At 35.9% G+C, this 13046-nt stretch overlaps 1 protein-coding gene across 4 annotated transcripts in view; it reads right to left on the minus strand.

Moving 5' to 3' along the window:
• The window catches only part of EFCAB7 (EF-hand calcium binding domain 7), a 44112-nt gene that overhangs the window by 11868 nt on the left and 19198 nt on the right, over nt 1-13046 (minus strand). For 3 of the 4 annotated variants that reach the window (XM_045897507.3, XM_054512828.2, XM_045897508.3), the window contains exons 7-10: nt 10629-10770; nt 6991-7100; nt 4299-4456; nt 3560-3693 (exon numbers count right to left, since the gene is read on the minus strand). In XM_045897507.3, the coding sequence (XP_045753463.1) occupies nt 3560-3693; nt 4299-4456; nt 6991-7100; nt 10629-10770 (544 nt within the window). The remainder of the gene's footprint in view (nt 1-3559; nt 3694-4298; nt 4457-6990; nt 7101-10628; nt 10771-13046) is intronic. The other variant, XM_054512829.2, reaches the window with a different exon arrangement.

Below are 13046 nucleotides of genomic sequence, written 5' to 3' on the forward strand. Positions count from 1 at the left end.
CATGAGTATTCATAGCAGCTACGTTCATAATTACCAAAAATTCGAAATAACCAACATGTCTTTTAATAGGTGAATGAATAAACAAACTATAGTACCTTCATATAATGGAATTATTACTTAGTGCTAAAAAGAAATGAGCTATCAAGCCAAAAAAAGAAATCTAAATACATACCGCTAAGTGAAAGAAGCCAGTTTGAAAAGGCTACATATTGCATGATATTCCAACAACAAGGTACTCTGGAAGAGGCAAAACTATAGAGACAGTAAAAAGTTCAGTGGTTGCCAGGGGTTTGAAGGGATGAATAGATACATGAGTAGGTAGAACACAAGGGATTTTTAAGGCAATGAAATTATTCTGTATGATACTGTAAATGGCAGGTACATGTCATTATATATTTGTCAAAATCCAGAGAACAGTACAGCACAATATAACCCTAATATAAGCTATGGATTTTAGTTAATAAAAATACATCAGCATTGGTTCATCAATTTTAACAAATGTATAAAGTAACACAAGATGTTAAAAATAGGGGAAATTCGTAGAGGGTGGAAAAGGAATATATGGGAGATCTAGTCAATCTTTACTATAAACCAACTGCTCCAAAAATAAAGTCTATTAAAAAATAATAAAAATTAAGGTAACTAAGTTCTAAAAAGTTTATTAAATTATCTTACAGATAAACAATACATTTTCTCATTATCAAGGAGGATGGATAAAATTAATATTATGTATGACTAGAAAATAAAATCTTTGGAACTTAAAAAACCCAATTCTTTGCAGTATTATTAATGTTGGTGAAGGAGCCATTCCCTCCAAATCATTTTTTAAGTCAACCAGACCTGGGGATTTTTTTGTAGCAGGGTATTTAAGGTTCTGGAATTTAACTGCCTGGGTGTGAAACTCAGCTGTGAAATTTTCTTGCTATTTGATCAGGTGACTTACCCTCTTTGATTCTGTTTCCTTATCTGTTTTTTTGTTTTTTGTTTTTTTTTTTAAAGATTTTATTTATTTATTTGACAGAAAGAGAGCACAAGCAGTGGGAGTGACAGGCAAAGGGAGAGAGAGAAGCAGGCTTGCTGCTGAGCAGAGAGCCCGACGTGGGGCTCGATCCCAGGATCCTGGGATCATGACCTGAGCCGAAGGCAGACGTTTAACTGACTGAGCAATCCAGGCGGCCCGTTTCCTTATTTGTAAAATGAAAAATAATAGGACATACCTCAGAGAGTTGATGTATAGAAGTACTTTCAACTGGGGACACCAGGTGGCTCAGTCGGCTAAGCATCTGACTCTTGATTTCGGCTTAGGTCATGATCTCACGGTCGTGAGATTGAGCCCCACATTGGGCTCTGTGCTGGGTGTGGAGCCTGCTTAAGATTCTCTCTCTCTCTTTCTCCCTCTGCCCCTACCCCCCACTTCTCTAAAAAAAAAAAAAAAGAAGTACTTCCAACTGGTATATGGTAAATTCTCAAAAAAATGTTAACTATCAATTCTACCAGTTAAATTAAATTACTATTATTTTTTTTAAGCAGGCTCCACATGGGGCCTGAACTCACGACTCTAAGACCAAGACCTGAGCTGAGATCAAGAGTCAGACGCTTAACTAAATGAGCCAGCTAGGCTCCCCCAATTTAATTATGAAACTAAAATTTTATTCATCAAAAACTTTACCATAAGAAAATTCTAATTATGATTCACTCTTATTGAATGTGCTCTAGTGCCAACAATAATCAGAAGATTATATCATTAAAGTTGTAAGATGATTACATTGTCCTAAAAATATTCTGTATATTATCAATCTTGTTATTCGAAGTTTAATAGTATAAGTCAATATGCATTTCTTGTTCCTGATTATACTATATAAACTTTCAGTTAAAAAGAGATATATTTTTGCGGGGCGCCCGGGTGGCATAGTTGTTAAGCGTCGGCTTAACAACTGAGGGTCCTGGGATCAAGCCCCACGCTGGGCTCCCTACTCAGTGGGGGCCCTGCTTCTTACTCTCCCACTCGCCCTGCTTGTGTTCCCTCTTTTGCTGTGTCTCTGTCAAATACATAAATAAAATCTTTAAAAAAAAGAGAGAGATTTTTGAAAACCTTTGTATTAATAATATTTCTACTTTATTTGCTGTTTAGAGAGACAGATTTATTAGACTCCCACCTGGCTTGTTGACTTTGCCAAGCTTAGACCATTTTAAGAACCAAAGGAGTAGGACACATTACTACCCCAGTGACACTGATATGTGAGTTAATCTGTCTCCTGACTGCATTCTGGCCTTCTTATTCTGTGATCTATAGTTGGCTATGGCTTTTTGGTCTTCTCCTTTGATCTTTCAGTCCTTGGCTTAAATACATAAGTCCTCCCCTCTTCCCAGACTTCTCCTAAGAGATAACAGAATTTATCTCATCCTCAGTATTTTTCTTTGCCCATCTTGGTATTTTTGGTTTCCATACCTCCATGGATGTACTTTCTTAATTCAACTCAAACACAAAAAACTAAAGAATTCTTAACATATATAAAGAACTTCCTGGAGGGGCGCCTGGGTGGCTCAGTGGGGTAAGCGTCTGCCTTTGGCTCAGGTCATGATTCCAGGGTCCTAGGACTGAGCCCCATATTGGGCTCCCTGTTCAGTGGGGAGACTGCTTCTCCCTCTCTGCCCTGCTCATTCTCTCTCTCTTGCTATCTCATCTTTCTCTCTCAAATAAATAAATAAAATCTTAAAAAAAAAAAAAAAGAACTTCATGGAAACTGCTTAATTTTTAGTAAAACTCGAGCCTATTAGTTCTTTGCTGCCTTCTCCTGGGCACAGTTCTGGGCTCTTGACCACTTCAGTCCCATTAGTATCAAGAGCTGGGACAAAATTTTTTTCCATTCTAAGCTCTAAAGAGCATAGGCTAAAAATGAAGTTACATTTAAGTAATTGATATTTTCTTTTAACTTAAATACTATACCAACTATCAATTTAATGAAAACAAATATTTATGTTTTTATGGTCTATAAACAATGTTATTACTTTCTAAAAAAAAAGATTTTATTTATTTGAGAGAGAGGGAGCGTGTGAGCATGAGTACGAGCGGGAAGGAAGGATGGAGGGAGAGGGAGAAGCAGGATCCTCTCTGAGCAGGGAGCCCAATGTGGGGCTCCATCCCAGGACCCTAGGATCATGACCTAAGCCAAAGGTAGACACTTAACCAACTGAGCCACCCAGGCGCCCCACAATGCTATTACTTTTTTAACTGTCCTAATTGCCATAATATTCTATGGAGAAGTTTGATATTCTACTTCTTAAGGATGAAAGGATGCTACATATTTTTTTTATATATCCACTAAGAAAAAGAAAAGTGCAGGGTGCCAGGGTGGCTCAGTCAGTTAAGCAACTGACTCAATTTCGGCTCAGGTCATGATCTCAGGATTGTGGGATCAAGCCCCACAACGGGCTCTGCGCTCAGCACTGAATTCGCTTGTCCCTCCCTCTCCCTCTTCCCACTTGCTCTCTCTCTCTCACATAAATAAATAAAATCTTTAAAAAAAAAAAAAAAAAAAGGAAAAAGACAACTGCTTACCACGGCAGACAGCCCAAGCATCTTCATCACATTTCTCACCACTTGTTCTCAATTCAAAAAAATTATATTCTTCAAGGCTTAGAAGACCATTTCCATCTAAATCAATTACTTCAAATATATCTGATAAAGTTGACCTAAAATTATAAAAATAGGAAATTGTCTTCAAGGCAACTAGACTAAAATAAAGTAATATCAAGGCATTAAACAATTTTTGTGAACTTAATGTATCCAGATATATTTCTTACTAAGTCTACTATGAGATAAACAAGCTTCTAAAACAACCATAGTATCTCAACACATAGTAGGACCTCAATGAAAAGTAATTCTCTCCTTCTTTTCTCCTTTCTCCAATCTACTTTCTTCTTCCTCTTCTACCAGACGTTACTGTATATATCTAGGGTATGAGAGAACCACCTAAGTATTTGGATTCATATTTGACAGTTTTCTAAGTTAACAGTGCAACTAGCAGGATCTATTTCTAAGGCAGTGCCTAGTCAGGTAGAAATCTGTAGACGTATGACTAAAGTTGACTTGCCAAATGTGTGGAACCCAGAAATGAATGGCAATCCCAGATCTGTGAATGGAAAATCACATTCAGATGCCCAGTGAATGAACTGAATTATTGAATTAGAATCTGGGGGTAGGGGTGGTGGCTGGCCAAAGGAAAGGATGGAAGACAGGCTGTTCATCTATAACCTGTTTAGATGTTATAGTTCTAACCTGAATAAACAAAACTTACCTAAATTCCTTTGTAAGAAATAATTCCCCTGTTCCATCTCTATACACAAGCTGGGCCTCTTCAGTTATGGGTTTTATTTCTTTCCTCAGCCTACAGCCAGTTGTGGAAGGAATTAACCAGTAAATCCCAGGTCCTAGTTCACCGGTCCACCCAAACACCTTTTCTCAAAAGAGTTAAAAAACAACAACCACCATGAGTCTTAATAACTTTTGATCTTTCTTCTGAAAGAGAAGCGTTAGAAGTAATTTATCAATATTCACCAAGTCTATTATGCTTCTATCAATCTTTTACGGGCTTCAAAATCTCTTTATTAATGGTAGCCCTGGCACAAGATCATTAGATGTAGTTCATAATATATTTTTAAAAACAAATGCCTAATACTATAATAGGTAAGAAGTTATATAACTTCTAAATCTTCCCCAATAAAAAAAGTTTGTGATGCAAATATCTTCAACAGGAAGCAGAGATCTTAGAATAAAATTTTTCAGTTACAATTCCCTAGTTTGATTCAAACATAAATATGTGATTTGTAATTAGATTTCAATAACCAAAAGTAAAAATTAAACATATTTCAAGAGTTCACTATTTGTATGAACTAGCCATATTTTTAAGAGTCCACTTATATAGACAGAATCACTGGAATTTTACTATTATTCACGTAATATGGACTATAAAACAAGATGGTAGAATCCCAGATAAACCTACCTTATACAAAATTCTTTTCCATCACACTATATTTATAATGAGTGCCAGGACATTTGCATAGGAAACATTTTATTCTCCTGTTTCATAAAAGAAAGTATAATGGCATCTCTCGGGCGCCTGGGTGGCTCAGTTGGTTAAGCGACTGCCTTCGGCTCAGGTCATGATCCTGGAGTCCCTGGATCGAGTCCCGCATCAGGCTCCCTGCTTGGCAGGGAGTCTGCTTCGTCCTCTGACCCTATCCCCTCTCATGTGTTCTCTCTCTCTCATTCTCTCTCTCTCAAATAAATAAATAAAATCTTAAAAAAAAAAAATAATGGCATCTCTCTATGGACCTTCTAGGTGTGTTCTAGAACCAAACAGCTACCTATAAAGCCTAGGGGTTATTTCTGTCAAATGCATTAAAACTAAGCATTTTCTCATCGTGTATAACAGCTAAGCAAACAGCTATTTGCCCTTCAGCACAGAATCGCCCTAGGGAATTCTATTCAGTGTTGTGTCCAAAAACTTTCAAAATGCAGATGTATTTTAGTTCATCCTGGGGACTCATACACAAAATAAAGTTGCTTATCAACTGAATTCTGGTTCAGCCCTATTTCTGCCCTCACAAGTCAGAGGAACCATAATTATCCTAAAGTAACCACATCCTATCTTGATACAAGAAGCAATCCAATAAAACCAGGGTCATTTTGAAGACTAAAGATTGGCCAAATCCCTCCTTGGGAAACCATAATCTTGTAAATTGGCCAGATGTAGGCTGATATCCAGGAGTGAGAAGCAGTTCCTGCTGCTTCCTAATACATGTTACCCCATGAACTTCCCTTATCTCCACATATAACCTTGAACTGCCACTGTGGATGGCAAATGGAAAGTCTTTCATGGGCAGAAAACTCTTCTTAAAGAAAATGATTGTGAAACTAAAACTAAAACTAAAAATCCCTTGTAAATATGACATATTACAGAAAAACAGAAGCCGATATAGTAAAAAGGTAAATAGAAACTCATTCAAAGTTTATTACAGGCTTGCTATGTACTAACACTTTTACACATGCAGTATCATAAGAAAGTAATTTTATCCAAAACAAAATGGGAAAAGCTATTGTTTTAGACAATGCTTTATCTTGAACTTAACTTTGTAGTCAGTTCTGAAGAAGAGTTTCGTCAAAACATTAACTTCTGTCATTTTATTTGTTTCTTGCCTATAACTATTCTTGTCTGTTAGGAAGCCTACAATAAAGACTTTTATATAACATTCCATCAGGGAAATGTTTGTCTGTCGTTGGACCTATATAAAGATTAAATATGATACTGCAGTAAGCCCTTGAATAGTATTATTCCTGTTGTTGTGTAGCAGATGTATTTTGTAGTCCTCATAAAATAAATAGCCACAGTTATGTATCTGCCTCACATATTTGGCCTCTGAGTAAATATATAATTAGGAAAGATCAAAACAACCCCACGGGCAACATATAAAATCATTTAAAAGCATTCCTTCAGATCAATCTATTTTTGAACCCTATAATGTGAGTCAAGCCTGAGGATAATAATCTTGAAGTTTTTCTTTTTTGCAGTAGTAGTATAAGAAAGACAAACATCTAAAGCAACTTTTCCAAAGTCTTAAATTGCTAGTATTTAGGGAAAAAATCCACTGGCATCAATCATTTTTATTGCATGTAAAAAAAAATGTTCACATGTGAGGCATCTGGGCATTTAGAGAAGAAGAAAGTGAAGTAAAATGTCACACAACTTATAAGTTATGAAGCCAAGACTACTAGTCAATCCTCAGCTCTTAATCTCAGCAAACAAGAAAAAAATCCATCACAATTAATAAAACACATATAATATGCATAGTGCTTAAGTACTGTATATACCCTAATTGGAGGGGAAGATACAAGTTAAGAACAAACAAATATAGAAAAACTATTATTTTCCCCAAACCTGAGTTCATATTATATTTTTAAATTAAACATTAGGAAATAAATATGTATACTTCTCTATTTCGTAGTTCAGTAAAACACATGAGTTGTAGATTTGCTTGACTCTCATTTTCCTTAAGAATATACAAGGCAGTATCAACTGACAACCAAGGGGATGGTTTTCCTATAAACAAAAAACCCAAACATCTTAAAATAAGCAATTACTACTTACTCTTTCCTATCTAAAAAAGCAGTTGGTGGTTTCTTTCCCCTTTGGATTTTTTTTTTTTTTTTTAGAAATACATAACCCATTTTTATACAGAAACATCATAGCATTTGTAACTATATACAGTGAGCTTGCTAGAAATATTGTCTATACCTACTTTCTAAAGATCATAACTTTTCTTAAGTTTATCAGAAAGCTAAGGTTGCAAGGCAACCAAGTAGCCTGAAATCCAAGGAAAAACAACCCTTTAGGGAGAGATGAGATTCAAGCACTAGCTAACCTGTGGAAAGGCACTAGAGGAAAAGATGTGAGACACCATCTATGTGCTGGCAACTCCATAATTTATATCTCCAGCTAGAACCTTTTCTTTGAACTTTAGACCCATATAATCAACTGTATATTTGACATTTCCACTTGAATTTCTAGGTCTAAAATTGACCTTCCCCAACTCCTTAAAAAAAAACAACAACTGCCCATCTATATTCTTCTCTATCTCTGCCTCAGTAAATAGTAATTCATCCTTCCAGTTGGCATGCTTCCAATCAAGCCAAGAATCTTGAAATCATCTTTAACGTTTTTCTTCTCTCGAATATGATAGCCAATCTTCAGGAAATCCTGTGGTTTAACCTTTAAAATATATCCAGGATCTCTACTTTTTATCACTTCTACATTTCTGGTTCAAAGCATCATCAGTACCCTCCTAGAAGTCTGCAGTAGCATCACAGCTGGACCCCTGCATTCTCTTGGGTCCCCTTCCATCTATTTCTAATATAGCAACCTGACTGCTCTTGTTAAAATATGTCAGATTATGTCCTGTCTCTACTCAAAATCCTCTCATGGAGTTGAGAGTTGGAATAATGTTGCTCCCACCCTAACAATAAGAAACAGTACATGAACTAGAAAATCGTAATTTTTTCTTGAACTCATCAGAGCTGAGGTCCCAGGGCAACCAAGTAGTCTGAAATCCAAGAAAAGACATACCCTTCCAAGAAGAGATGAGATACGAGCACTCGCTTATCTGTGGTGCAGCACAGAAGACAAGATGTCAGGCACCATATAAATGGAAAAAGAAAAGAGAGAGCAGAAGAGATATTTGAAGAAATAAAGATGGAAAATTTTTCTAAAAATAATGAAAGACAATAAGTCAAAAATCCAAGCAGAATAAATACAAACAAACACACTTCACAATAACAGCACCAAGAAGAAAAACAAAAGCACCTAGACACATATTCAACAGTTGTAAATTAAAGATGAAGAGAAAATTGTGAGAGCAACCATAGGAAAAATCCTCCTAAGCTTAGTTCTTCATTCCTCTCAGAAGCCCAAGTCTTCATTATGGCAAAAACAAACCAAAAAACAAAATCAGCTCTACCCGATTTTGTCCCTGGTTCCTCCCTGTCTTCATCTCCTACTTCATTCTTTCATTCTCCTACCTCATTCTAGCCATTCTAGTCACCTTGTTGTTCTTCTACCACCAGGGACACTCTCACCTCAGAGCCTCTGACAGAGTATTTATTCCCTCTCTGTGGAATGCTCTGCCCACCTCCACTCTTCATCACTCTTCACCCATCCCTTCCACCAGCTCTACAACGACAAAGATTCCTGCCTGGCCTTCTGTGGAAGACAGCAGAAATGGCTGCCCTCTCTGTATTCACAGCACATTGCAATGTGACTTGCAGCTCCTCCATCAAGAGATCAGGTCTATTTCTCTACCTTATAAATCTGGGCTTGCCTTGTTACTTGCTGTGAACAACAGAATATAGCAAAAGTAATGTGCCACTTCTGAGCCCAAACCTCAGGAAGCCTTAAGTGCTTCTGCTTTTTCTTTGAGATCCCTGTTACACCAAGAGAACAAGTCCAGGCTAACTCACTAGAAGGTAAGAGATTATATGGGGCAGAGTAAAGCTGTCCCAGCTGAGACCTCACAGAGAGCCCAGCCAAGACCAATAAAGCCAGCAATGAGCTAACCTGCCTCTGATCACAGATGCATTAGTTAGTCCTACAGAGAAAAGCAAAGCCCAGCTCAAAACAAAATAACTATCTAGCAAACCTGCTTACTAGTGAACAATTGTTTCATTGTTTTAAACCACTGACTTTTGGGGTAATTTGTTATATAGCAGTTGATAATTGATACACCTCTTTCAAAGTCTTTGCTCAAATGTCAACTTCTTAATGAAGCATACACTAACCACTCCATTTCAGTGGCAACTCATATTCCCTCAGCTTTCACAATGCCCTATCCCTATTTTCCCATAGGATTTATCACTTTCTAACATACCATATCATTTACTATTTATTATGTTTTACTATTTATTGTTAGTTTCCCCTACTAGAATGTAAGTTCATAAAGACAAGGATTTTTGTCTTTTTTGTACTCTGATGTATCCTAAGCACCTAAAATGATACTTGATATATAAGGCCCTCAATAAATAATTGATAAGTAAGTGAATAAAGGATCTTCTTCATAAGACTATGGAGAATTAATATCTCCATTGAATATGCAGGCCTATCTTGATACCTTTATCTGAAAAAAAATGATTATTGTAATTGTCACTTAAAAGTATCAACCACCAAATGTTTTAAGTATCCCATAAGATATACAGTGAAAACTTTTAGAATCTCTACTTTAGGAAGCAAAAAGAATGGAGTGGGGAAGAATCCTCTAGTAATAAAATAAACATTTTCTTATATAAGCATAATAAAAGAAAAATAAAAATTGATACTTAGAACAATCAACATTAAAAGGATATCTAGTGAAAGCACCCTTATAGACATTTTCACTAATTAAAAATATAATAGTCATGGGCACCTGGGTGGCTCAGTCATTAAGCATCTGCCTTTGGCTCAGGTCATGATCCCAAGGTCCTAGGATCAGGCCCTGCATCAGGCTCCCTGCTCCGCGGGAAGCCTGCTTCTCCCTCTCCCACTCCCCCTGCTTGTGTTCCTGCTCTATCTCTCTCTGTCAAATAAATAAATAAAATCTTTAAAATATATATATATATAATAGCCATTTTAGACACTAGGAGATTAATTTGTATCTAACACTTATATACAAAAAAACAATATTACCATGAATGCAAAGGTTATTAGTAAAGGTTGTCTGCAGTTCATATTGCCCCAAATTATGTTCCTATAGAACTTCTCTTAAACATACTAATTTAAAAAATTGACAAATGGAAGAGTTAAAACTTAATTAGTAAATAAAAAGTTAGAATTTTATGTCATGAAGAAACCAGGGTACACTTTGTTCTTGTTTTTAAATGAATGAAAATAATGTTTTAAACATAACGAAAAGCAACCTAAATACTTTGTAAAATATGATAACATAGTCCAAGTATAAACTAATGCTTTCTTTCTTAAAGTATATGTAACCATGTTTCTTAGGTAGATTATTTTCTTTACTAAGGCTACCAAATATTTACATAAGTATTTTCAAAGAGGGCATAAATTGAAATTTTAAAAATACATGAAAAACTTAAAACTTGCCTTCAACTTGACTCAGGTTTAATGGTTTAATTGTTAGATAAACCATGGATCTCTGAGCTATTTGCATCCTATATTGATGACTAATGATTTCACCATCTTCTTCTAAGAAAAAGCAACCTTTTGATTGTACACATTGCCACTCCTGAAATGAAGGAAAAAAATTTTTTTCAAACACTTATTAAATGTTTCCAGCATGCAGAGTAATAAAGAGAAACCTGAGGAGGATGTAAAAGAAATGTCAAATAGAGCACTGACCTCCAGGAATTTGCGACATCATTAAGAGGTAAAACAAACAAACAAACAAACAAACAAAAACTGGCCTAACACAATTCAATTATAGTACATGGTTAGAACAAGAAAATAATCACATGTGCAAAATAATAACTCTAGTTCCTAAAATAATGCCTGGCACATTGTAGGTATTCAATAGTGTCTGACTGATGGGGGGGGTTGCATCGTTATAAACTGAGAGGGCAATCTATGAACCGTATCTTGAAGGATTAGCAGAATTTAGATAATGAAAAGCTAGGAAAAGACATAATGGAAAAAAGAAGTAAGAAAAATGAAGTTCATGAGAGTGGGAGAAGTACTGAAACAGAGTAATAAAATAATAAATAAATAAATAAATAAATAAATAAATAAATAAATAAATAAATAAATAAAAATGCTGCTACAGGGGCACCTGGGTGGCTCGGTCGGTTGAGTGTCCAACTCTTGGTTTTGGCTCAGGTCATGATCCCACGGGTCACAGGATCAAGGGCCCTCCCCACCTCCCACCCTGAGTCAGGCTCCGCTCAGCGAAGTTTGCTTGAGGATTCATTCCCTCTGCCCCTCCCACCACTCATGTGCTCTCTCGCTCTGAAATAAATAAATCTTTTTTAAAAATGCTGCCACAATAATTAGGGCAGGATTAGTGCTTGGAACATAGTAAAAATGACTAAGGGCCACTAAAACTGATGTTGAAAGGAAAAGTGATGACTTTGTATTTAAAAGTTAAAGTACATGACAACCAAAATAACCGTTTCAAGTCCAGGTAACTAAAAGAATACTGAATAAGTTTTACAGCTGTAACAAAATGCTCATAAACATCTGTTTTGAGAAAGACTTCTATACAATTAGTTCTGCTATTTCTGGTTAGCCAAATCCCTTCTGGTCGAAACTAATAGCTCCTGGATCTCTTAAGTTTTAAATAAAACTCGAAGATGACGCTATATGCAGAAAGTAAAAAAATTCTCCACTGAAGATATGAGAAATTGTGCCATTGCCATAAATGTGTACAAAAATGCTCTTCAATTTATCATTAGGTTTGTCTACCTATAATGTATAACATATTTCTGTTCTATTCCTAATGACTTCCAAACATATTTATAAGGTTTTGAAATGACTTTATAAAAAAGGATTTTGGTTTTGTTTTTTTAGGATTTTATTTATTTGGGAGAGAGAGAGAAAGCTAGAGAGGGAACACAAGCACTGGGAGTGGGAGAGGGAGAAGCAGGCTCCCGGCTGAGCAGGGAGCCTGATGCGGGGCTCGATCCCAGGACCCTGGGATCATGACCTGAGCTGAAGGCAGACGCTTAACGACTGAGCCACCCAGGTGCCCCATAAAAAAGGATTTTGAAAAATTATCTGGATGATATTTAAATAATAAGCTCAAGGCTTTAATCATATTAAGAAAGCTACTGAAAAGGTATGCATTAGCTGTATACAATAATATAAAAAATACTAGTAATCCATTATAGAATTATCTACTATGGCACTAAAAAGGCGAGAACAAACATAATTTACACTGAGAATGATTTCTCACCCACTTTTTTTTAAAGGCTAAATAATCCTAACATGTATTTATACATCATTTTTCCATTGTATAAATGGTAATTATTTTCATAGAACCAAAATAAATTTAAAATTAGAAATTTAGAAATAGGGGGAAAAAATCTCCATAATTTTATCATCCTAGTTTGATTTCTATGTAATCCTTCCTAAGACTGGCCTTAGATAGAAACCTATTGTTTATATTCTAATTAACATTATTTTATATTGTATCTTTTCTATTTAATGTTATATCTAAAATATTCTGCTACTGAAAAATAAGAACAAAGTTGGAGGACTTACATGTCCTGATTCAAAAAAAATAAAAATAAAAAATAAAAATAAATAAAAACTCACTTCAAAGCTACAGTAATCAAAACAGTGTGATAGTGGCATAAGGACAAATATATAGACCAGTGGCATAGACAGATAGCCCAGAAATAAACTCTCACATACGTGATCAAGTAGTTTCAACAAGGATGCTAAGACCACCTGGGTAGCTCATTCGGTTAAGCCCCCGACTCTTGGTTTTGGCTCAGGTCATGGTCTTGGGATCCTAAGATCTAGCCCGGTGTCAGGCTCCACACTTTGCTCAGAGTCTGCTTGTCC

Source organism: Mirounga angustirostris, unplaced genomic scaffold (assembly GCF_029215605.1).
Source record: "Mirounga angustirostris isolate CCGP_5_RB_7025 unplaced genomic scaffold, mMirAng1.0.hap1 SCAF_4, whole genome shotgun sequence".
Classification (NCBI taxonomy): domain Eukaryota; kingdom Metazoa; phylum Chordata; class Mammalia; order Carnivora; family Phocidae; genus Mirounga; species Mirounga angustirostris.